The following is a 24,434-nucleotide window of genomic DNA, read 5'->3' on the forward strand; positions in this document are numbered from 1 at the left end:
TTTTTTCCCCCATTAGATACACAGAGGGGATCATTTTGCATTTACTTTGCCAGTCAAATGATGTGCAAATTTGTGCCGGCTGTAGCAGCAATATAGGTATCAAATATTTGGTAGACTTACGGGAACTTCTCCCTACCTGTTACCACCTTAACAGAGTGCTCACAAGTAACCCGTTGTTTTGTTGGTGATATTTTAGCAATAAAGACTTTCGCTTATGCCCAATTCTCAAAGCTAAGCAAGGCACCATCAACAGACTTTATAATCACCCCTTAGAAAAGTTTACCACTGTATTTGTACATGTTATTTGACCATGGTTCTACTGTGCATTGACCATACTTTACCCTGGTTTGCCATGTTTATTAATATGCTTTACCATACCGTGTTGTTCTTTACAATGCTGACCCATGCTTTAGCATTCTTTTGCTATGCTTTTGCTTTTAGTTTGGGAAACGTTTATAAGGGAAGTGTTTGGCATTCACTTAATTCACAATCACATTTTCAACAGTTTATGATCATGCAAAAAGTTAGGAAGATAGACAAGGTGTTTGACACAATAATCTGACATCATCTGAGAGGGCGTTTTTTTTTTTTAAGCTTTGGTTAACTACGCCTTTAAAACAATCCAGGGCCACTAGACAAATACATATTGACTTATAGTACAGTGCTCCAGCCCTGCCTGTTTTCTGTAACTCTGTAACTAGATTTTTCCTGGTGCAAGGCTGTAAATGCATCTTGTTTTGTTATTAGCAATTTCTGTTTATATATATATATATATATATATATATATATATATATATATATAATTATTTCAAAGACAATGCTACATAATGGCCAGCATACTTTGTTTTTTTTAGTTTAACTTTTAAAACCCCTTGTCCAAAGGTGTATCTATGTATTACATAGATGTTCTCCAGTGATCTTTGGAATCACGCATGATTTTTTTATTGTGTTGTTTGTACATTGTAATTGCGTTTATATATATATATATATATATATATATATATATATATATATATATATATATATATATATATATATATATATATATATATTTATATATAGTCTTTTTTCATTGTTTTCCAGGCCTCCCTTGTAAACGAGACATCTGCCTCAATGGGTAAATCTAAAATAAAAAAGGTAGCTGTTGTGTGCCTGCTTCAGTAGGGCAGGAAGGATTTGCAAGCAATGGGAAGGCATATTGTATTAACTGCTTATTAAGTTAAAAGTGTAGTCATTTCACAGTGCCTGGAATTTTAATGACAGCCTCGATTTACTATCATACTTAACCGTTAAGCCTTTTTCATTCTTTGTGTTAGCCTTGTTTGAAGAGTCATGCCTGAAGTGTAGCTTTCAGCTTTAAAGAGGAAGGAATGCTAATTATTTAGCCAATTAAGAGAGTCCTAATTGTGGGGACACCTGGAAATGAGCAAGATCATAACATTGTGTCACACCTGAGCTTGTTAAACTGTCAAAAGAGACGTACAGCTGTGGCCAAAAGTTTAGCATCACCTACAATTTTGTGAGTGAGACATTATTAAAACTATATGAACATGATTTAGATCTTTTATTTAACATCATGTAATCAAAGAAACTACAAAATGATATCGCAAAAAGATATCTACTGGAAGCCCTATTAGCAGTACAGTATTTTGTTAGATTTCTGAATTTTTCAATTTTTTGTCAGTTTTGGAAAACTACAAAGTGGTTTGTAATTCAAGGCTGTGTGGTCCAGTGGTTAAAGAACATGGCTTGTAACCAGGCGGTCCCTGGTTCAAATCCCACCTCAGCCACTGACTCATTGTGTGACCTTGAGCAAGTTACTTAACCTCCTTGTGCTCCGTCTTTTGGGTGAGACGTAGTTGTAAATGACTAAGCAGCTGATGCATAGTTCACACACCCTAGTCTCTGTAAGTCGCCTTGGATAAAGGCGTCTGCTAAATAAACAAATAATAAAATAATAATATGTTAACGTAACATTATTCAGCAGGTTTCATTCGACTTTATGAGGCAAGATTAGATAGAATTCTCTATGGTGATGCAAAACTTTTGGCCATAACTGTATGTTAGTACTGCCTTGCAAGCATTTTAAATAATAGTTGCAGTTTATACAATGCTAATGTTTTGTAATATTGAGGATGTTCTAAGAATTTTTTCGGGATCCCTCACAGATATGTATTAAACAGTCATCAAATTTGCTCTAAACATTGGCATGTGTGCTTTTAAATATTTTTTAGCACTTTTTGAGATGTGCACTAGAAAATACTTTTGAGCAAAACTGTCAATAACCATCAATTTGTGAAGTTTCTAAGCAAACATGTCCAAGTTTACATTATTTATACAGTAATTATTTTTGCAACGCCTGCACTGTTATGGTTACACATGCCTAGCTATCCTTGTATCACCTATCAGGCTGACGAGAAGTCTGATAAGAGACACAGAGCTTTTTGCAATGAGGTTATACAACCCCACCCATACATCACCTGCTTTGAAACCCAGACCTCCCAATAGGAAATAAGCTGACCTGGACCAATCGCAAACAGTGGGCTGCAGGGGATACACCCACTAGGACTTATATATCAGGGCTATTGCCACGACACATGTACTAGCTCTCTCGGACAGAACCTGCCAAGCAAGTGAAAAGGCACGATGTCAAAATATTCCACTCGCAGTTTCAGCAACAGCTCCTCAGATGGTCTGCTCAGCATGCCTTCTGCAACTCTGATGAGCTCATCCCGACTCTATTCTAGCACAGCCCCCCGTAGAGCCATGAGCATCTACGGGGGTGCTGGGGGGCAAGGCACCCGCATCTCCAGTGCCAGCTACTCCATGCCCCTTTCCAGCGCAGGCGGAGGAGACGGCTTTTCCTTCAGCAGTGACAGCTCCTTGGCCTCTAACGGCAAGCAGACCATGATAAACCTCAACGACCGTTTGGCCATCTACCTGGAGAAGGTGCGCACCCTGGAGGCCTCCAATGCCACCCTGGAGAAGCAGATCCGTGAGTGGTATGAGAAGAAAGGGCCAGCTGTCCGTGACTACAGTGGCTACGAGAACACCATTGCTGGACTGCGCGCACAGGTAAAAGGAGAAGAGATGGAGCTCTTAAAGCAGGCTTTCAGAGGGTTGTACAGGTGTTTTACCTATTAAATAGTTCATTAAAGACTGGAGTAAACACTTTGAAAATACATTATGTGCTTTAAACTTTTAATATAGTTTTTATATAATATTACAATTTAGTAAAAATGTGTTGAAAAATGTAAAAGTTGCTTATGGTACTGCCTGTGACACGGGAGAAAAACACACATACTTTGAATAAAGCTATCTTGAGGGTAGTTAAACAAAGGAGAACGTGAACAAGGTCTGTCTTCTGATGAGCGCTAAACAATAGAATGAGTGGAAAAGCAATAAACCATGGAATGTAGCAAACAGACTGTAGCTCACACTTTGCATAGATATTCAAAGCTCTCTTTGCATACGCCATGAAAAACATGTTAGTTAACTCTGAGTGTTATTGTCTACTACTACACATTCGTGTTTAAAAAGAATATAAAAACAATAGACAGTGCATTCGTTTTTTGATAGATGTACAGTAGTGTGCTCATTTATTAGAGCACCCCATTGCTTCTGTAGTTTTGATTTGTTGTGCATATGAAATCAATCCATTGGAACTGAAAATCCTGGAAAATTAGTGATTGTCAAATTTAATTTATGACTTACGTGCAATTAAAAACAGTAAGAAGAAAGGAACACATAGCCACACATGGTAAAATGCAGGAGACTTTTTTTAGAAGTTGTTTAAGATGCCTAATTAAAGCACAAAGCAACCTAACATTTTCACACAAGGCCCTATTGTTTTACTGATTAATATATTTGCAGACGACTGTATGGATCCCAACTGAAATCTTTAGAGAACTATAGAGGAAATACTATTTAGAAAACACAGCATCTGGAAGACCATGCTCTTCAAAAAGTTGCCTGAAGGAAAGCTTGCTGTCATAGAAATGCGTGCTGTAATTTGAGATCCTGTGCCGAAACCTGTTATGAAAGTCAATGGCAATAGATATGCAGAGGTATTCCAGTAACCTTGCTTTACAGTACCAGCAGCATTCATTGGAGTGTGAAATTAGTTTTGTTAAGCCACGAACTGGGGCTTGAGAGATTTGAATATCCTCATTCCCATCTAACGGGTTGTCAGGTGCAGGCTAACTCCACCCCTGCAGGATATAGGGTGCGGCTTTCTGTTTGCATAGAGAGGCACGCAGATCCGCTATAGGGCTGGGAAGCATTAGCAAACAACAAGTAATAAGCTAGGCTTTGAAAACCACAGATTGCCTTTCTCACTGTTTTGCTGATTTGTCAAGTACATTGCTACAGATTCCAGGGTCCAGTTTCACAAAGTATATATATATACTGTTATATATATATATATATATATGAGTTGAGTGGGGGACGGAGGGGGGTGATGCTGGGACGCCAGAATCACCGTCGAGTCCTCTTGAGGTGTCGTGGGCTAGTCGACGAAACACTGAGGATGGAAGGTGCCCACTTGAAAACCCCAGAGATGTACCCTACTTAGCTCAATCCAGACGGTTGTCATGCTGATGCGCTGGGGAGGCCGCACTTTGGTTGATCCCCGGAGCCAGCATCGCAGCCGTTGTGTGTGCTGATGCGCCAGGGAGGCAAAATAAGCTGATCCCTGGAGCCAGCATTACACTTCAGCCATTAACACCAGACAGAAGGATATCTACATCATCATATGGAAGGAAACGTAAATGGATGGAGACACATATGGATCACATTAGTTTACTGTAAAGCTACGTCTTAGTTGGTGCTTATCTTGGCGAGAGCCAAGTTTAAATCAGCATGAAGTTTTAACATCTACTCTCGTGTAATGGAAATCATTCTAGATAGCTAGATAGATAGATAGTACAGAGAATTCACAAACAGCAAACAGCTCTCTATCCAAGGAGAATCAGGATCCAACAGGATACTCATCAATCACCTAGAAATACTTCATGAAGAAGAAAAGTCATTGTTAAACAAAATTTTTTTAATAATTAGCTACAATGTTTCAGCTCCTGCCTTCTTCAGATAGCTTGGTAGAAATAGCTAGATAATTGGGGATGTGGAGGTACATATATATATGCACAAAAGACCTGTCCTTTTTTAGGGGAAATGTGCCGCAATAATTTTGCTTTATTTGTCTGACAGATCAGCGCAACTTCCCACGAAAATGCCAAGATCCTCCTACAGATTGACAACGCCAAACTGGCTGCCGACGACTTCAGAATGAAGTGAGTTGTGCCACTGATTCCAGCATTTGTCTCCTTAACTAACCCATTCAGACAGCCAGGTGACTCTCAACTGACCGTCAGGGAACCAAGACCTAAGAGATAAAGGCTAGTGAATATGGTAGCAGCCGGTACACAGTCCAACTCCTTCTCTCTGCGTTGGGTGCAGGTACGAGGCTGAGCTGGCAATGAGGCAGTCCGTCGAGGCTGACATCGCCGGACTGAGGAGGGTCCTGGATGAGCTAAGTCTGGCCAGATCCTCCCTGGAGACGGAGATCGAGGGGCTGAAGGAGGAGCTGGTCTATCTCAAGAAGAACCACGAGGAGGTGGGTACCTGCCACAAGTCGGGTTGTTGTAATCCCTACAGGACGAATAAAAGGTTGAATAAAGCATTGCAAAAGCAATGGCATATTTTAAATGAGAGAAGACCCTGCAGAAATGCAGTGCAGAACTACCAGTTTGCACAGAAGCATATTATAAGTTGAGACAATGGTTGGGGTCAGTGATGGTTAAATACTGTGAGCGCACTTGAGAAGAGAACTCGGTGCTGAGCACAGCTCTAAGGTGTGCTGTTATCAACAGAGAGAGCTTTCTCTCCTCAAGACAAGGAATTGAAAAACTGGGGTACATCTGACCTTGTGTTGGTATGTTCTGTGTCTCGAGCAACATTGCAACTCACACCAAGACATTGATAGTGTTTAGATATTGTCAGGTAAACAGAGTTCACAGCGTTCAGCTGCACACAGACACACACGTTTAGGTAAGATACATAAGACAGGCACTTGAGAGTGCGAGTGAGACAAGCTACCTGAATCCTCTCCCGACGACAGACCATCTCCGTACCTGAGCTGTCTCCCAGAACATTAGCTAACTGCTCATTATCCGAGTTCTGTTTATAACTAGGTGCCACATTTGTTGTGTCTAATGATAAATGTTTCAGCTATATGTGTGTAACTTTTGAATACTAGAATCAGTAAATGGAAACTTACTAACATAGCGATGGGTGTCGTGCACACTCATTTGCGGAGATCAAATTAGTTTCCTTACATCTGTTACAGTACAGTTCTGGGATCTTAGGAAATGGGACTGCATTGGTTGTTAGCATATCTCAAGAGTCAGTTTGCTAACTATTCCCTTCATCACCTGAATCAATCCCTCCTTTTTTTAAAATCCTCTGTAGGACCTCCATGCTCTGCGTGCTCAGATGGGTGGGGATGTCAATGTGGAGGTGGACTCTGCCCCTGGGGTCGATCTGGCCAAGGTCATAGCTGAGATCCGATCCCAGTACGAGGGCATCGCCGACAAGAACCGCCTGGACATGGAGGCGTGGTACAAGAACAAGGTGAGGAAAATGGAACAGAGTGGCAGGCGTCTTTTTATTTTGATTGGTTATCATGTAAATACAGTAGTGTGCATATGTATTCAAACACCCCATTGCTTCTGTAGTTTGGATTTGATGTGCATATAAAATCAAACCACTGCAACTGAAAATCATGGGGAAAGCGTCAAAATAGACCAAAAATTAGTGACTGTCTAATGTAATTGATGACTTTAATAGGCCACGCATGGAAGTGATTTAAAAATGACTTTTTAGAAGTTGTTTAAGATGCCTAATTAAAGCACAAAAGCACAAAGTGGTTAAACATTTTTCACACGCGTGCCTATTGTTTCTCTGATTACGGCCCGAAAAAAGAAATTCTCACACCCAGAGGTTTACATGCAGGTACAGTAGGTATATAAAGGATATAAATGACAAATCTTGACGTGTTTGAATACATCTGCTCTCAGGTTCACCTGTAAAACAGGCTAGTATTGTAAACTTCTGTTGTCAGTTTAACATGGAAATACCCACAAGAATGGTCCTTTTTTTGTTTTTCACCAACAGTCCTTTTTATGGGAAAAATACAGAATAAAGGAAAATGTAATTATTTGGAGGAATTAACCAGCCTTCCACAGTTCTCCTTTCTGTAAGCGATGAATTGCTTGCTCAACCCTGTGCAATTTGATCTCTGTTTCTCCAGTTTGATGCCCTCAACCAGCAAGTCTCCTCCAGCACAGAAGCCCTGCAGTCCAGCAAGACTGAGGTCTCCGAGCTGAAACGCACCATCCAGAGCCTGCAGATCGAGCTGCAGTCCCTCCTCAGCTTGGTAAGATTGAACGTGCGTGGCAGAGATTGGCGCCACCCAGTGGTCAACTGGTTTAACTGCAGGGGCACCGAGTTTGACTGGAACAAACACAGCTGGTTTGACAGACCATGGTTAATATTATTCTTGGTGTTTTCTCAAGTTAAGGCGGTCCAAATTTAGCACTAACCGGGGACTGTGAAACTAGCCATAGTTATTTGAAAGTGTTCTTCTCACAGTCGACATTTTCATGACACAATCCAAACTCTAAATCCAATGTGACCTAATACGGGATGATGGAGCCCCCTAGTGCGTATTAAATGCAACTACAGATAACTGTTTTACTACAAAAAGTCGACAGATTTTTTAAAATGTTTTATTTGATTTAAACTTTCAAATTAAATGTTACCTAAACATAGAATGAAGACTGTATAGAGATGGGAGATACGACAAGCGTCCCTTGAAGTATTGGCCGAGAAAACAACGTAAAGGCGAAAAACATTGGGAAAGATTTCTAGTCGAAACATTTCAATTGCATTATTTATAAAATATTTAACATGAAATTGGTAAGCTAAATGTATAACGAATTCCTCGACAGAAACAAGCGCTGGAAGGAACGCTGAGTGAGACAGAACAACGCTACGGAGCTGAACTTCAGCAGCTACAGTCCATCATCTTCAGGCTGGAAAATGAACTGAACCAGGTGAGAGAGGACATGAGGCGGCAGAGCGAAGACTACAAGGCCCTGCTGGATATCAAGACCCGTCTGGAGATGGAGATCGCGGAGTACAGGCGCCTGCTGGACGGGGAAGAACGGTACGCTTCGATAACTAAGTAACGGAGCCGCTTTAGACTAGCATCGGTTTCAGTGAAACAACCCACCGAATGTCATGTTCAGTTCCGCTCTCTCCCAGCAGCGCAGACAGAGCGCTTCGGTTTCATCGATGATACAGAAAAATGGAACGTGCGTCACTTTAGATGCCTCAATATAAGCCCCTATGTGCCAGTGAAAAAGGGTTAAGTGTCATTGCTACTGCTAACAACAGCGCAGCACGTCACTTATTTTCTAATTTGTGAAATGCAGAAAACGACTTGGTAATTAACTGTTTGTTTGTTCTCTTTGCTTCCCCACAGGGCCCCCGTTCCAAAAGGTAAGTGTCCATCTTCTTATTTTAGACATACCACAGTATTATGTATAATACCCTACTGGAAGTCGGTTTAATATAATCCTCACTTTCTGATAGCAAAAATACTATTTTGGAGATCAATAATTCTATTATATATATATATATATATATATATATATATATATATATATATATATATATATATATATATATATATATATATATATATATATATATATTTATTTATTTATTTATTTTTTTTACAGCACCTGTAGTGACCAGTACCACCACCAGAAAAGTGAAGACCATTGTGGAAGAGGTGGTTGACGGGAAGGTTGTGTCCACCCACGTGGAGGAAGTTGAACAGAAGATCTAGACCAAGGCATTTTTGCCCTTGCAGACCCTAAGCTAAGATGTCACACAAAAAAAAAAAAAAAGTCTCAAAAATGTCTCAAAGTGAAGTAAAATTAAATAAAGTAAAATTAAATAAAGTAATAACTGGCTTTGGAAAACAAAAAACCAACGTGTTTTTATTTATTTATTTATTTATTTATTTAAATGGAGTGTAAGAATTGCTTTGTTCCCTGGCTCCCTCTAGTGGCGATGCAAAAGACTGCATGTGCATACTTTTGTTTCAATAACATATTCTCATTTGTTGATACAGACACGCACAAGTCAATGTTTTGTCCTCTCATCCCAACCCTTGTTTATATGAACTGTCACCAAGTCTACAGCATGACTGATTTACTTTGTCTATATCCACATGCTTAACCCAGCACATACATTAATTAACTAGACATATATTAATTAACTAGTCAATTAACGAGTCATTAAAAGCGACTTACAAAGACTAGGGGGTGAACTACGCATCAACAACTGATGCTGCAGAGTCACTTCCAATAGGACCTCGTTTGTTTTACGTCTCATCCGAAGGACGGAGCACAAGGAGGACCAGTGACTTGCTCAGGGTCACATTAGAACCGGGGACCTACTGCTATCAAGATTTTTTCTTTAAGCACTGGACTAGCAAAACCAAATACACCGATAGGTGGCATACTGCCAATGCCAATGTGCAAAACAAAGTTTCCGATATTATGCAACGACACATAGGCAAGAACTCACCATTAAGGGAATATGTCCCAAATAAATACATTGGAAATAGAATGCCTTGTAAAGACTATTCGGAAACCTGATTACAATTAAATACAACTGAGCACCAAAAAAAAGAGACATCAGATCGAATACGTTTTATTACGCAATTACAGAATAGAATATGAGTCGTACGCAGCCGTATATTAATATGAGCTGTCCTGAAGTTAGCAGTTAATGATAGTAAACGTCCAGTCAAAACAGAACATTATTCGAGTCGAGATATCATTTTCTTTGATAAATAGTGAATACAGCCAAGGACTAATATCCTTCAATAACGATTCTAATACAGTACAGAATATAGCGCTACTTCCGTGTAAATTACACAAAATAACACAAAGGTTAGTGTCGTTATTAATTAGAATAGCCGATAGAAAACACTTGTAAACCTATTCCTGGGTTCGAATCCAGCCCTGGGTACTGTCTGTGTGGAGTTTGCATGTTCTCCCCGTGTTCGCATTGTGGGTTTTCTCCGTGTACTCCAGTTTCCTCCCACAGTCCAAAGACATGCTGTCCAGGTTGATTGGTCACTCTAAATTGCCCTCTGTGTGAGTGAGTGTGTGTGGTGCCCTGCGATGGGACTGGCGTCCCGTCCAGGGTGTAGTCTCTCCTTGCGCCCTGTGTATGCCGGGTTAGGCTCCGGCTCACCGCGACCCTGTAAAGGAGTAAGCGGTTATGGATGGATGGATAAAATAATATGTAAAAGCTTTCTAGGGACCGCGAATTAAGTCTGCCTGTCTGGTCGAAAATGTTTCTTTAAGTACAGGTGCTTAAGGGGCGGAGATTAAGATGCGGTACATTCCTACAGCGACCCGTCAGTCAAAATCACTACAGAACGCCTGTGGTCGTCATAGCAACCACGGCTTGGGCAACAGACTCACCTTTGCTAAACAAAATCCAAACCAACGTGAAGGCCAGGTAAGTAAAACAAACACGCTTAAATAAACACACAGCTATATTCGATACAGCTGTTTACACTGCGATCGATTTGTAGTGAAGAGTAATTATTAAAATGAAGCATGGAAGCCAAACAGCAATGAACAATCTTGAGAGCACCGTGTTTGTTGCAAAAGTCTGCCAGTCGTGTATTGTTGTTCCTTTAAGAATGTGATCACTGGTACAGTCACTTAAAACCTATTCATTCATGCCTAATGTGTTTGGAATAACTTTGGCAGTTAATGTTCAGTCTCTTGTCTGCTTGTTTTTGGCACTTGTAACAGTGTTCTTTCTCTCTTGCAAACAAATTGCCCCCCCCCAACACTTTTGGCATGCTAGATGTCTAGGAAATAATGACATGTCGATGACAGATGGGATTTCCTGTTGATGAACAAGCAGGTTGCAAGCGGTAGAGAATTGCCTCTCTCTCCCTATTCCTCTCATTGCGTTTCCCATACCTGCCAAAGTTGGAGCCTGAGTTGGGTTTAGAATCACGAATCCCACTGGAAGTGCCAGGCTAAATGGCGATCTGATGCGCAGGGCAATCAGTGCTTGAAATGATTCAAAGCTGTGTTATTGCCACATATATCTCTAGACGGAACATACAAATCTATGATTAGCGATGGATAACCGCACAGTGTGATCAATAGTACCTGGGATATTGGGAGTCCTCTTTCAGGTCAGGATGGAGATGACCGTCAAATGCTGATTGTGACTTTGTCTTACTTCCTAGGTAGTCTTTTATAGTCCCTTTGTTAAGCTTACAGCCTATGCATGTTCGAAGCTAATTGGTTACATTGTGTCAGGGCCTATGACGGACCCTGTTTCCTTACAGATAATCAGATCTCTAAAATCACTACATATAGTAAAGCATGCTTTTCCCATTTATTCTTGGCATAGTCTTGGCTTTATCCAGCTATTTTTGGTTGCAGGACACTCATTATTATTATTATTATTATTTTTTATTTGTTTTTACAGAAACTAGGGTGTGTGAACTATGCATCAGCTGCAGAGTCACTTACAATTACGTCTCACCCAAAAGACACAAGGAGGTGAATTGACTTGCTCAGGGTCACACAATGAGTCAGTGGCTGAGGTGGGATTTGAACCGGGGACCTCCTGGTTATAAGCCCTTTTCTTTAACCACTGGACCACACAGCCTCCTACTCATTCGTTACATTTCCCACAGCAGTAAAACAAAGCCTGTTATTACGCAGCTAGGCACAAAGACATTCTTGGCCTTGAGTCTTTATCTAGCATATACAGAGTAACAGAAACCAAAAGGCTCTTTCTTAATAGCATCTCTCTTTGGTCTGTACTACCACTTGTTCCCAGCCATCTCCAGCTTGCACAAATGTTCTTATCTAAGCTTCTCCTTTCTTGCCACCTTCAGTAAAATGAACGTTTTCAGAGACAGCTTTTCCATGAGCAGCTCCAAGGAGACCATGCAGGACCTCAACGCGCGCCTGGCCGCTTACCTGGACAAGGTGCGCAGCCTGGAGAGCGCCAACGGCAAGCTGGAGAAGCAGATCGGAGGGTGGGGAAAGAAACAGGGAGAGAGCGTCCGGGACGCGAGTGGCTATGAGAACGTCATCGCTGGATTGCGCGCTCGGGTAAGCGGGAGACAAGCATTCTTCTTCAGTGTAGCTAGGAGTGTGAGTTGTAACGCACGTTGAAGGAGCTGTAAGGTAGTTTAGGTAATGTCACAGCAGCACAAACTGTGACTAATGCAGGAATTCTCCAGAAAACTTAAAAAAAAAAAATATATATATATATTTCTTGTCTGTATATTTCAATATATAGTTTACAATACTGTGCAATAAAAGTAACATACTATGATACATCTTCTGTGACTTTTGTTGTATATTATATTTAATTAGCAGATGCCCTTATCCAGGGCAACTTACAATTGTCACAAGATATCACATTATTTTTACATACAATTACCCATTTATACAGTTGGGTTTTTACTGGAGCAATCTAGGTAAAGTACCTTGCTCAAGGGTACAGCAGCAGCGTCCCCCACCTGGGATTGAACCCACGACCCTCTGGTCAAGAGTCCAGAGCCCTAACCACTACTCCACACTGCTGTGCAAATCTTTCGTAAAATGAACTCGGAAACATAAAAATGTATGTTGTGTAACAATAAACAAAAACGACAATTTGAAAATCATTAAATCTCAAGTGACCAGCTATTTTACGGAAGTAATTCATTCTTAAAGGGAAAGTGCTTAATTTTTACTCTATCGTTATATCACTGACAGGCGTAATCGAAGATCTCTTAATCAGGGCTTGTTTATTTCCATTACACAGATGCACAAATCAATACAAAGTAACCATTTGTAAATGCATTCATTGACAGATCAGTGCTGCTTCCCTGGACAATAAAAAGGTTGCCTTGCAGATAGATAATGAAAGACTGGCTGCCAAAGAATTTAAACTCAAGTGAGTTTTATGTGTATTCTTATATATATATATATATATATATATATATATATATATATATATATATATACATCCATATATATATATATATATATATATATATATATATATATATATATATATGGAAATATTTGCTTGTCAGATTTGTTTAACCCTTTACAGCTATGGTCCAAAGTTTAGGATCACCTAGAATTTTAGGAAAAAAAAAAACTATATGAACATAATTTAGATATTTTATTTAGCATCATGTAATCAAAGAAACTACAACTCATTTTTGTCAGTTTTTCGTTATGTGGAAAACTACAAAGCGGTATGTAATTCAGTATGTTAACCTAACATTATTCAGGAGGTTTCGTTCGACTCTATGAAGCAACATTTGATATAATTCTATAGTGTGATGCAAAACATTTGGCACTGGTTAACCCCTGTGCCAAATTATTCCAAATTGAAGTACGACGAACAATCAAAGAACCATCGTCAGCTGAAGAAACAGGAGGAACCAGTGATAATATTTGTAGGTTTAATGACTACAGGAGGTTAGCTCAGCTTTGTCTCTCTGTGTTTGTTAAGGTACAAGGCTGAGCTGGCAGTGAGGAACTTCTTTGATTTCCACACTGCTGGTATGCAGAAGGTCCTGAGGGAGCTGACTCTGTCCAAATCGAGGCTGGAGCTGGAGCTAGAGGGACTGAAGGAGGAACTGGTCTACCTACAGATGAACCACAAAGAGGTGAGGTATAGAATTGACCCTTCAAATATGGAGGGCCACTAACACACACAAAGAATCCACTAATCAGTCTTTGCCTATATGCTGGAACTCTCAGGAATGCTCAACTCACACCCCAATGCATTCTGGTACATGTAGTCCTGCTTCTCTTAAAGAAGTGAAACAAGGAAAAGGTACCTGAGACAGGTAAAAAAAGTACTGCGGTGTGAGTTGACAATCCTGAACTCTCCAATACTGTCCCGGTGAACATGGAGTCATATGGGAACCCAAGTCAAAATTCTTCTGCTTACCTTATTGAACCTGTTTTGGGAAGGTAAGTATTATAATATAGAGCAGGGTCAAAAATATTACACTGAACGAGGTACTAGCTGGAACATTTGTCTACTTGACTGCTCATGTTCTTCATTCGTTTTCATCAGAACTCCCCTTGTTTTTGGTATATTACAGAAATGACCCAGAAATGGGTTAATTTTCGAAGGGCTGTTCGTGTTGCTGTTTCAGAGGGACAGTTTATTTAACGGGGGTCTGATTCGCTGAGACACCCTGTTTTTTTCATCATTGATCATCAAAATAATAAAATCGAGGGTAGTTCTGAAAACCAGGATTGGGTGCAGGGTTAGTGTGAAGCTTCTGGCGCTGACGCTGAATCAAGATTGATCACTTCAGATGTATTAGCTACAACAGTTCATTGCAATCAGCTAGTTCCCTTCTCTCTCTAAGCAGGAGCTCCTGGCCTTGCATGGTCAGATGCAGAGGGGCGGGTCGGTCAATGTGGAGGTGAACGCTGCCTCACAGCAGGACCTGTCCAGAGTCCTGGCTAAGATAAGAGCGCAGTACGAGGGCATCGCCAACAAAAACCACTGGGAGATGGAGGCCTGGTACAAAGGCAAGGTAGGGGGAGATGTTTGGAGCTGTACCCGTGCCGCCTTCTCAATATCCATACGACTGACATTCATAAAGCACCCCTGAGGGACTCGAATTCCCTCCAGCTACAAAGACATGACGGTGACGTCACAATCGGCCATCTATCCCTCTTCTCTTCATCAACCTTTTCCTGCTTTTCAATAAGGATCACAATAGACTGGGTTTTTGAACTGGGTTTTTTGTTAGTATGCAGAGTTACTTAGCGTGTAAATCTTTTTGCATGATATATGTAAGTACACAGGAGACTGTGTGGTCCAGTGGTTAAAGAAAAGGTCTTGTAACCAGGAGATCCCTGATTTAAATCCCGGCTCACTCACTGACTCACTGTGTGTGATCCTGAGCAAGTCACTTAACCTTGGATAAAGGCGTCTGCTAAACAAACACAATAATAATAATAATAATAATAATACACAATTATATCAGAAAAGAGTTAGGGTTATAGCGTGTAAAAAATTGACACATTAAGTACATTGTAATAATGCATAATAACATTGTAATTATGTGTAAGTACACATGTTATATAGGCAGTAATTAGAGACACAATGCAAGATATAACAGAGTTTTCTACTGTGCACTTAAACAGCCTCTGTTTTTTCAGTTTGGTTCCCTGTACCAGCAAGAGCCCTACAAAGCAGAAAGCCTTCAGCCCAGCAAGAATGAGATCTCTGAGCTGAAACACACCATGAAGAGCCTGCAGACTGAGCTGCAATACCAGCACACCATGGTGAGTCCGGACAGAATCCAGCATTTGCAATGAGAGCACTCCCTGTGGGACACTGCTGGGGTCGTTTTAAGATGATTATTATTATTTAAAAATCATATTAGATCTGATTCTGATTACCCTTTTGAATTATTTATTTATTTATTTATTTTTTGAGGAAGTTACGTCAACATCCTTATTCTAATACAGAGCAGGACAACCCCCCCCCCCCCCCCAAAAAAAAAAAACAATACACCTAAGCACACTTTTCTTGCACCCCTGTAATTGGTAAACTAAAATATAGAGATATCAAAAATAAATAAATAAATAAATAAATCAATGACAAACATCTTGAAAAAAAGAATTACAAAAACTTCCAGTCGAAACGTTTTTCCTTGAATTAATTACCATATTCCTTCAAATTGAACTATATTCGAGTATAGCAGTGCCTGCATTAAAATCGCCAACACAAGATGTGACAACAAGCATTGTTTTTACTTTTCAAGAACACACACAGTAGCACATTCCTCGTCACTGAATAACATGCTGCTGTGTTGTTTGGTCTTGCGTTCTAGAAATCCGCGCTGGAGGTCACTGTGGCAGAGACAGAGGGCAGCTATGGCGCACAGCTGAGCCAGCTGCAGGTGTTCATCGACAGGCTGGAGGCTGAACTGGTGCAGCTTCGAATGGACATGGAACGCCAGGGCAACGAGTACAAGATGCTGCTGGACATCAAGACCCGTCTGGAGATGGAGATTGCAGAGTACAGGCGCCTGCTGGATGGAGAGGATAGCAGGTAACATTATATAGCTAGGTGCGTCTGTCAGTTCCAGAACTAGCATGAGCTTTGACGTAACGAACAGTTTGTTTGTTAAACGCAGTGTAATTAAAGACTAAGTAATTTTAAATTGCTGTTTAATTCGCTCTGGCGGGTTAGGGAAGCAAAACCGGAAGGGACTGTTTCTCCCAATCGGACCGCAGCGGACCCTACTGGCCATGCGTCCAGCGAGCTCAGAGCGGACACCTGCAGGGCTGGCCTTTGTCCTCCAGAGGCTGGTAGCTCGCTGACATCCGCTCTCAAACTCCTGGGTGTAGAAGAGGAAGCTGGCTCGGTCGAGGGATCGGAGGACACCCACTGAACCTTTAGGTCTTCTGAGCAGCTGTGTCAGGGAATTGGACATTCTAAATTGGGGAGAAAATCAGGGTGGGGGTGGGGGTAAAATAGTTGGGCAATGATAGCTATAATTAAACTTTAAAACCCTTAATTAGATGATAGAAACATGATCATATTTTTCTTCTTTCAGAGTATTTGCCATCACTTCGGAAATCTCCCAAACATCATGGAGTGGTAGGTGTTTATACTTAAATTATTATTATTATTTTTTACACAATGCTGGCTGAAATCCACATGGCACTCCTCTTGAATGAGACAAGAGGTTGTATTCTAATTAATTCGACTGCAATGTGTTTTTCAGAAAATCATCCCATCGGCCCCACCACCAGAAAAGTGAAGACCATCGTGGAAGAGGTGGTTGCTGGGAAGGTTGTGTCGTCACACACAGTGTCGAAGAAGTCGAGCAAAGATTTTGTCTCTGAAATGATCTGAGTGCGTGTCAGATTGATAACTGAAATTACAGAGATAACATTAAACAAAATAATTTTAAAATGTCAAAAAGCAGGAAACAGGTAACAAAAATGTCTACCGAAGAAATTTGGGTTGCAAAGTCGAATGATGATCATGATAGACTTGGTTTCCTTAAATTGGTCATGTCAAATGTAATTGTTTCGTCTCCTTCTATAGACAGGGTGGGGGAATTTCATGTGCAAAAAGTCCCTTGCATGTTTTTGTTCCAGTAAAGTTTCCTTGCATTTCTTTGTATTGTTCACCCACAAGCATTTAGCACAGTAGTATTTCATACCAAACTTGTTTAACAATAAAATATATACTATAATACTGTAGAAAGTTCCATCAGATTTATGAAATATAGGCATATAAGTTAGTTTACTTTTTTCCTTTTGCACGAACACCTATTAAAAAGGGGGGTGGGAATCAAATACCACAATGTGAAATCCACAATGCCTCCGGGTGTGTGGACCACTTTACTACAATTAAAAAGTATATTTTAAAACATGCCAGACCATGGAAAACCCTGCCTAATCCACAATTGTAAAAGTAAAAAAAAACAATAGATAAATAAATAAAGATAAAAACAATAGCAAAAATCAGCATAAAGATAAATGCCAAAAATAAAACCTAGATGTCGCCAGAGCCATATTTCTTTAATACCATGCAGAATTCGCAGTGTAATGAACTCTTTACAGTATTCTTTTTGTACACCAGGCGGCAGTATTTGAGTATTGTGTTAGCATGCCTATTTCAACTCATTTTAGTCAGTCAAGGCTGTTTTGCAAGCTATTTGTCACCACTGTTTTAAGCCACACACTTCTGTTGTCGTACAGTGTGCCATGTACAGTATAGTAAACAGTACAGCAAAACGTTAACTGAGTAATGTTTTGGAGCCTCGGCAAGACGTTACTGTGTTAACGTTTTCCCAGTGAGACCTGAGTGAGTTCAATAGGAGAGCGTGTTACGTGGCTTTTCCTATTGAACGATGTACACTTTGTGAGCGCTTCATAATGCTAGCAAGTCAAGCTTCAATAGATCGATTCATCGATCAATAGAAGATGTCAAGATTAAAACCCACTATAAAGTAATTAACCTCCTTGTGCTCCGTCCTTCAGATGAGATGTAAAACAAACGAGGTCCTATTGGAAGTGACTCTGCAGCAGCAGCAGTTGTTGATGATGCATAGTTCACCCCCTAGTCTCTGGAAGTCGCTTTGGGATCAAAGTGTCTGCTAAATGACTAATTAATAATAATAATAATAATAATAATAATAATAATAATAATAATAATAATAATAATAATGCCATTGTCCTCATTGAAGAACAGGCTGCTTTGTAATTTTTCTGAGCATTTGTAACTGGAATGTCCCAGTTAGTTTAATGTTCTAATACAGCTTGTTTTCTAATCAAAGAAACATGTATTTGGTTCTTAATGGCTTACACTTTTAAGTGACTTGCTCAGGGTCACCAAGAACCTCCTGGTATCAAGCCCTTTACTTTAACCACTGAACCACCAAGCCAACAACTTACTGTAATGGGTTAAGGGGAAAACTAAGGGGATATAACATGTTTAAGCAACTGGCCCTTGATTTCCCTTGGAAGATAGTCCACCAAGTGTTAGTTCAGCTTAGATCTAAAAAGATGGAAGAGCCTGCTCAAAGACATGCAGAGGGAATATCATACAGTATTTAGTCCTGGGCAGGTCGAAGGGTTTAAATATTGGGGTTCCATTGAAGAAGTTTCAGTTGCCAGCTTGGAGGGGTAATAATGATGTCTAATAAAGACATGGACAGAGATTTGGGAGGCTTACCCACCTCGCATTGCCGGCGGGGGTGTGTTTTCTTAAGTCTTTTATGACAGAGCACGAACCCAGCAAAAACAATCAGAGCAGTTTTACAGGTCACTCAAGAACTAAAATCATTTGGCGGAGGAGTGGGTTGTCAAATGTCAATTTCATGGTAAAATGACAATGAAGCGTGTCATATAAAACAAACCTGCTGGGACTTTCCAGGTGTAAGACATTACACTACAACGTCCAGGTGTTGAAATGACCAGGTGTTGACAAAAAGTCGCTTTGCTGCTGCCTGCCAAATTAACACTGTTGCACCTCAAGTATTTGGGTTTGGCTTCTTGTTATTGTGTAATGGTGTTCAGTAGGGTTTTGCTTTCTTTGTAATGGCAAAGTGTTAAACCCAATCCAAGTGTGCTGTAAACCTACTTCCCAAAAGAAAAAAAAGCTGTCATCATTTGGCATTTGGCTTCTCTTATAAACAAAGGAAAAATAACATCAGGTTACCATGACGATCATGTTCTGTGTTATATGTAAACTAAACAGTACTACTCGGTCCCAGTGAACAACATTTCAGAAAAAGAAAAATAATTCTCACCTTTTCCTCATGCCATTTTGGCAGTCGGGTAGTGTAGTTTTTTTTTTTTTTTTAGCCAGAGAAATTCTCCTATGCTGATCTGATTCAAGCATTCAAAATCCTAAAAGGTATAGACAATGTCAACCCAGAGGTCTTTTTTGACCTGAAAAATGAAACAAGGACCAGGGGTCACAAATGGAGATTAGATAAAGGGGCATTCAGAACAGAAAATAAGAGGCACTTTTTTACACAGAGAATTGTGAGGGTCTGGAACCAACTCCCCAGTAATGTTGTTGAAGCTGACACCCTGGGATCCTTCAAGAAGCTGCTTGATGAGATTCTGGGATCAATAAGCTACAACCAAACGAGCAAGATGGGCTGAATGGCCTCCTCTCGCTTGTGAACTTTCTTATGTTCTTATGTTCTTATAAACAGAGGTAAAATACCAGCACTTTAGGTTAATGATATAAAAAATTATCCAGTCCAAATGTTTAGAACATTTTTTAAATACTAGTAGTAAATCTACACTAGACTGCCCTAGCCCACAATTCCCACTATATAATATTCTTATAATAATGACGTAACGTGAGGTTACGTCACAAACGGGATTTAAACAGCTTTTTAGCGTGAGAAGGCGATTTACGCACCCTTTAAAGTCGTACAATGTTTTAGACACGCACTTCCTATAACGTGAGGAATGTGTGTGGTATGTGAGTGCGTCCTTTCATAAGTCATTACAGTGGAGAGACAATTTGAAGTTTCTAAACTCCGTATGTGACTATTACAAATGATTACTCAACTAAGAGCATGTGTAGAACCCATTTCTATTAAGAACTTTAGTGCCAATTGAGAACACAGGCTGTTTGTTAAGTGTTCTAATTGTTTTCTCTTTGTAGGCAAAAAGTATTTAAACTGAGTCAACCCCCCCATCCCAAGTGAGAAGTTTTGAGTGTGTGTGAGTTACAATTATTATTATTATTTATTTCTTAGCAGACGCCCTTATCCATGGCGACTTACAATTGTTACAAGATATCACATTATTTTTTACATACAATTACCCATTTATACAGTTGGGTTTTTACTGGAGCAATGTAGGTAAAGTACCTTGCTCAAGGGTACAGCAGTAGTGTCCCCTACCAGGGATTGAACCGACGACCCTCCGGTTAAGAGTCCAGAGCCCTAACCACTACTCCACACTGCTGCTCTGCAATTAAGAGCAAGATAAAATACAATCACTTCGATTCTAGCAAGTACAAGTATATGACAAAATACGATTCAATAACGGAGCAGATAACAGTGTCAGTGATAGCTACATCAGGATATAATTAAATACAAAATACTACAGATTAAATAACACTTGACAGATTACAGTACTCTAAAGTACAGGATTAAATGCAGTAAAATAGGGAGCAGATAAAAGCAAGTGATTGAAAACCGGCTTCTGTTTAACTGCATTGAGACTTTCTTTTTGCTTGAGCCGGTCGCGCTATTTTGTAACCTCGGAGATCCACAGCTGAAGTATTCTATATAGAAAAGTACTAAATTCAAATTATTACCTAACAGCTTTACCCTCCACGCTCCGCGTTAGGCCAATGTGTATTGTAGATGTTTTTTTTTTTTTTTACTTCTGGTGTGTCATTTTAAGGTTGTCGTAACAAGGAATTGCTTCTTTTAAACTTATAGTTTTACTGCGATTGTATCACTGCTGTACACTGATTGTGATACAGTTTGTAACGTGATAGTCTGACCAGTCTAAAGTGCCAGTTGCTTGGTGTTAGTTAATTATTTTCAGTATTGGTACACTTCACATTGTTGGCTTGTGATTTATGTGTGAATATATATGAGATCTGTTTGTTGTTTTATTAGTTTATTTATTTCTGTGTTCTCACTGATAATTGATTTGTGTTTTTCACCTTTGATTGTGGTTTGCTGTACACGCTGCTAAGGGCTGAGCCCTTTTACATGATAATTGTAGATGAATTGAAACAAGTGTTGCTACATTTAAATTGCTGCTGCATTGAAACTATTGCTGTCAAATTGAGCAATTGCGCTTTGTGCGAATACACTTTTTTAAATTGGTTTCGATCATGTGCTTGGGAGTGGTGCTGGTAATGTAAATGTCCTTGCTCAATAAGAACATAACCTAAGCGATTTCTTTTCTCCCCATTACCATCTTGGGAGCGGCGTAGCGGCTACAATGAAGTAATTTTTTAATAAGTGTTAAAACTTGTTACACATGTGTCCGAGGCAGGAAATTGTCACTTTTTAATCTTGCATCAAACCTCTGTTTGTCCTTCGTTAAGCAATACGTCCAATGACTGGCAAGCAAGGTATTTTTTATCTTCCCTCAATACATTACATTCCTGCTGTGCTCGGAGCACACCCTTGGCTATTGCATAGATTGCTGCCCCACCTGTGCGTGACTTAATCATAGTAACCCACACCTTCCTGTAAGTTAGGCTGACGTAATGGCCTTGGTAACATGACAATGGTTTAGAGGTCAGTGAGTGAATAGTTGAGAATTCTGTACAAGGAACTCAAAGTTGATACTTTGAGTAAGTAGCATGTTCTGAAAAATCTAGCTTTCCACGTGTTGCTACAACTGTTTAAATAACGAACCTGTCATTTCTTTTCATTGTTAACATCCTGACAACATTTTACACTTAACCTTAAAGTCTGTTTCAAAGCTTTTTTCAAAATGTCTGTTCTAGTGCACTGCTAGCGTAAGGATTATTGCCCACATTGTCAAGCAGGCAACACAGCGATAAAGCCAGAGGACTTATGTGTTTGTTTGTGTTTTAATTTTTTTTTTATCGTTTTTCCTACAGTGATTTAGAGCAGTGCTTCCCAACCCTGGTCCTGGAGGACCACCTACCCTCCTGGTTTTTGTTCCAACGAGCTCTCAATTACTTAATTGAACCCTTAATTTAAGTAATAATTTGTTTAAATTTGACTTTTTTAAATCATGTAACTTACAAAAAGTTGGAGAATTCAAGTTCCTTATACAATTTCATGCTTAACTTGGAACCCCAACTAAAATAATTAAAAGGCTCTGATTAGGCAAATTATTAGTTCAATTAAGTAATTGCAAGCTCGGTTGGAACAAAAACCAGCAGGGCAGGGGGTCCTCCAGGACCAGGGTTGGGAACCACTGATTTAGAGGACAGATCTCAAACCCCAGTGCACTAGTAAGTGTAAATATTTGTTAGGGTGTTAACAATGAAAAGAAAAAATTACAGGTACGTTATTTAAACAGTTGTAGCAACACGATGGGGAATGCTCTGTTTTCCGTAACCCTGCTATTTACTCCCAGCACTGTTTTATTACAGTATGTATTTTTTGTTACACCACTTGATTTTTTTTACTGACATACCTTTACTATAAGTTAATACGCCCTGTGATGCCTTTTGTTGTTATAAAGGTTTTGTCTTGTGCTAACATGACAAATCCTATAACAACACTAACAAAATATTTCCTATTACTAAACGCCAAAAAGAAGTCATTCCCATGGTATAGAGATGAAAAACATGCTGTCTATGCTCTGCCGTTCATCGTCTTCTTTGCCAAATACATCGTCTTCTTTGCCAGGCAATATAGAGAATGCCTTACAGTATGTCATGTGACAATTCTGGAAAATACACAGTAGAGTGTAGGTGCAACTGAATCGCACAACCCTGTACACTCAGCCTTTGCTTAAAGATGGTGTTTTTTTGTTGGTTTTTCCATTGTTCACTTGTTTAAGAACAATCTGATGTTTCTCACAGGACAGTCGCTGTCATTTACTTCATGCTAATATTGAATTCAGCTTTGGCCTATATACGAGAGAGCAGTGGTGGGGACCAACCGCACTATAGCTTCACTGTAATATATCAGCCTTCAGTGCTTTTCCTCCACCAGGTAACGTGACTTTCCTATTGGCCCGGTGTTGACTGATATTTTGTTTACCATAACAGAATTTAAAAAATGTACAGAAGCAGTCGGAGGAATCAATAATCAATGTACTGTTGAAATTTTTGTGTGGACTTAAAGCAAAGAAAGAAATGCTGAAAAACAATAACACTATGGAATATTTATGTTAGGAGGCTTGGTAGTCCTTTGGTTAAAGAAAAGGGCTTGATACCAGGAGGTCCCCGGTTCAAATCCCAGCTCAGCCACTGTGTGACCCTGAGCAAGTCACTTAACCTCCTTGTGCTCCGTCCTTCGGATGAGACGTAAAACTGAGGTCCTATTGTAAGTGACTCTGCAGCAGCAGTTGTTGATGAAGCATAGTTTACCCCACAGTCTCTGGAAGTCGCTTTGGGAGAAAAAATGCATCTGCTAAATGAACTAATTAATAATAGGAAAGGTTACAAATGCATTTAAAGTGGTGAATATGGTCAAAGCCTTTTAATATCACTTGAAAGGAACTAATCGAAAAATGTGATGATACGCAGAGTTCACTAATAATCTGGTGAAATTTTGTTAAGCGCAAGGGTTAACTCTAAATGTATCTGTTAGTTCTGCAAATAAAGCCCTTAAGATTTTTTTTTTATGACGCCTCAATATAAAATAAGAGATTGATGTCTAAACATGACACATCTTCGTGTTTTTCTCACCACAGTGATGATAAAGCTCAGTTTTCTATGTGTTGAGCTTCAGCCAGTGTGACACGTCACTGGTCTGATTACTGGCACATCTAACTTAGGCCTACTGTCCTCAAAATAGGACGCAGCAGTTTGTAGCCAAAAAGCTAGATCTACATTTTTTTCTGTGAAGAAATACTGATTTTTTAATGCATCAAATTAAATAAATACACCTTGTATTCTGATTTTTTTCAAAGAAAAATGAATTTAGTACTTAAATGGGCTACGTGATATCAGCTATGTGATAATCCATGAACAACATGATATTATAAGGAGCTTGTCTTCATTCACTCCCATTATATTGTGGTCTGTATATTTTAATGACAATAAGTGTAGGAAGATATTTTATAAGAACTCGTTACACCCGATCAATTCAACATTTTATTTGCAACAAATAATCCATG

The 24,434-nt window shown here is 39.7% G+C and overlaps 2 protein-coding genes across 2 annotated transcripts; both read left to right on the forward strand.

Moving 5' to 3' along the window:
• Positions 1 to 2,584: 2,584 nt before the first annotated feature.
• LOC117435072 (keratin, type I cytoskeletal 19-like) lies at positions 2,585 to 9,059 on the forward strand. The gene is made up of 8 exons (XM_034057988.2): positions 2,585 to 3,075; positions 5,209 to 5,291; positions 5,458 to 5,614; positions 6,469 to 6,630; positions 7,310 to 7,435; positions 8,010 to 8,227; positions 8,546 to 8,562; positions 8,805 to 9,059. The coding sequence occupies exons 1-8, from the start codon at positions 2,647 to 2,649 to the stop codon at positions 8,912 to 8,914; spliced, it is 1,302 nt and encodes a 433-aa protein (XP_033913879.1). The 5' UTR covers positions 2,585 to 2,646; the 3' UTR covers positions 8,915 to 9,059.
• A 1,405-nt stretch (positions 9,060 to 10,464) lies between these two features.
• On the forward strand, positions 10,465 to 17,511 carry LOC117434466 (keratin, type I cytoskeletal 13-like). The gene is made up of 9 exons (XM_034906797.2): positions 10,465 to 10,605; positions 12,017 to 12,236; positions 12,986 to 13,068; positions 13,639 to 13,795; positions 14,516 to 14,683; positions 15,315 to 15,440; positions 15,992 to 16,212; positions 16,721 to 16,764; positions 16,892 to 17,511. The coding sequence occupies exons 2-9, from the start codon at positions 12,021 to 12,023 to the stop codon at positions 17,020 to 17,022; spliced, it is 1,146 nt and encodes a 381-aa protein (XP_034762688.2). The 5' UTR covers positions 10,465 to 10,605; positions 12,017 to 12,020; the 3' UTR covers positions 17,023 to 17,511.
• Positions 17,512 to 24,434: the final 6,923 nt, after the last annotated feature.

Source organism: Acipenser ruthenus, chromosome 28, assembly GCF_902713425.1.
Source record: "Acipenser ruthenus chromosome 28, fAciRut3.2 maternal haplotype, whole genome shotgun sequence".
Classification (NCBI taxonomy): Eukaryota; Metazoa; Chordata; class Actinopteri; order Acipenseriformes; family Acipenseridae; genus Acipenser; species Acipenser ruthenus.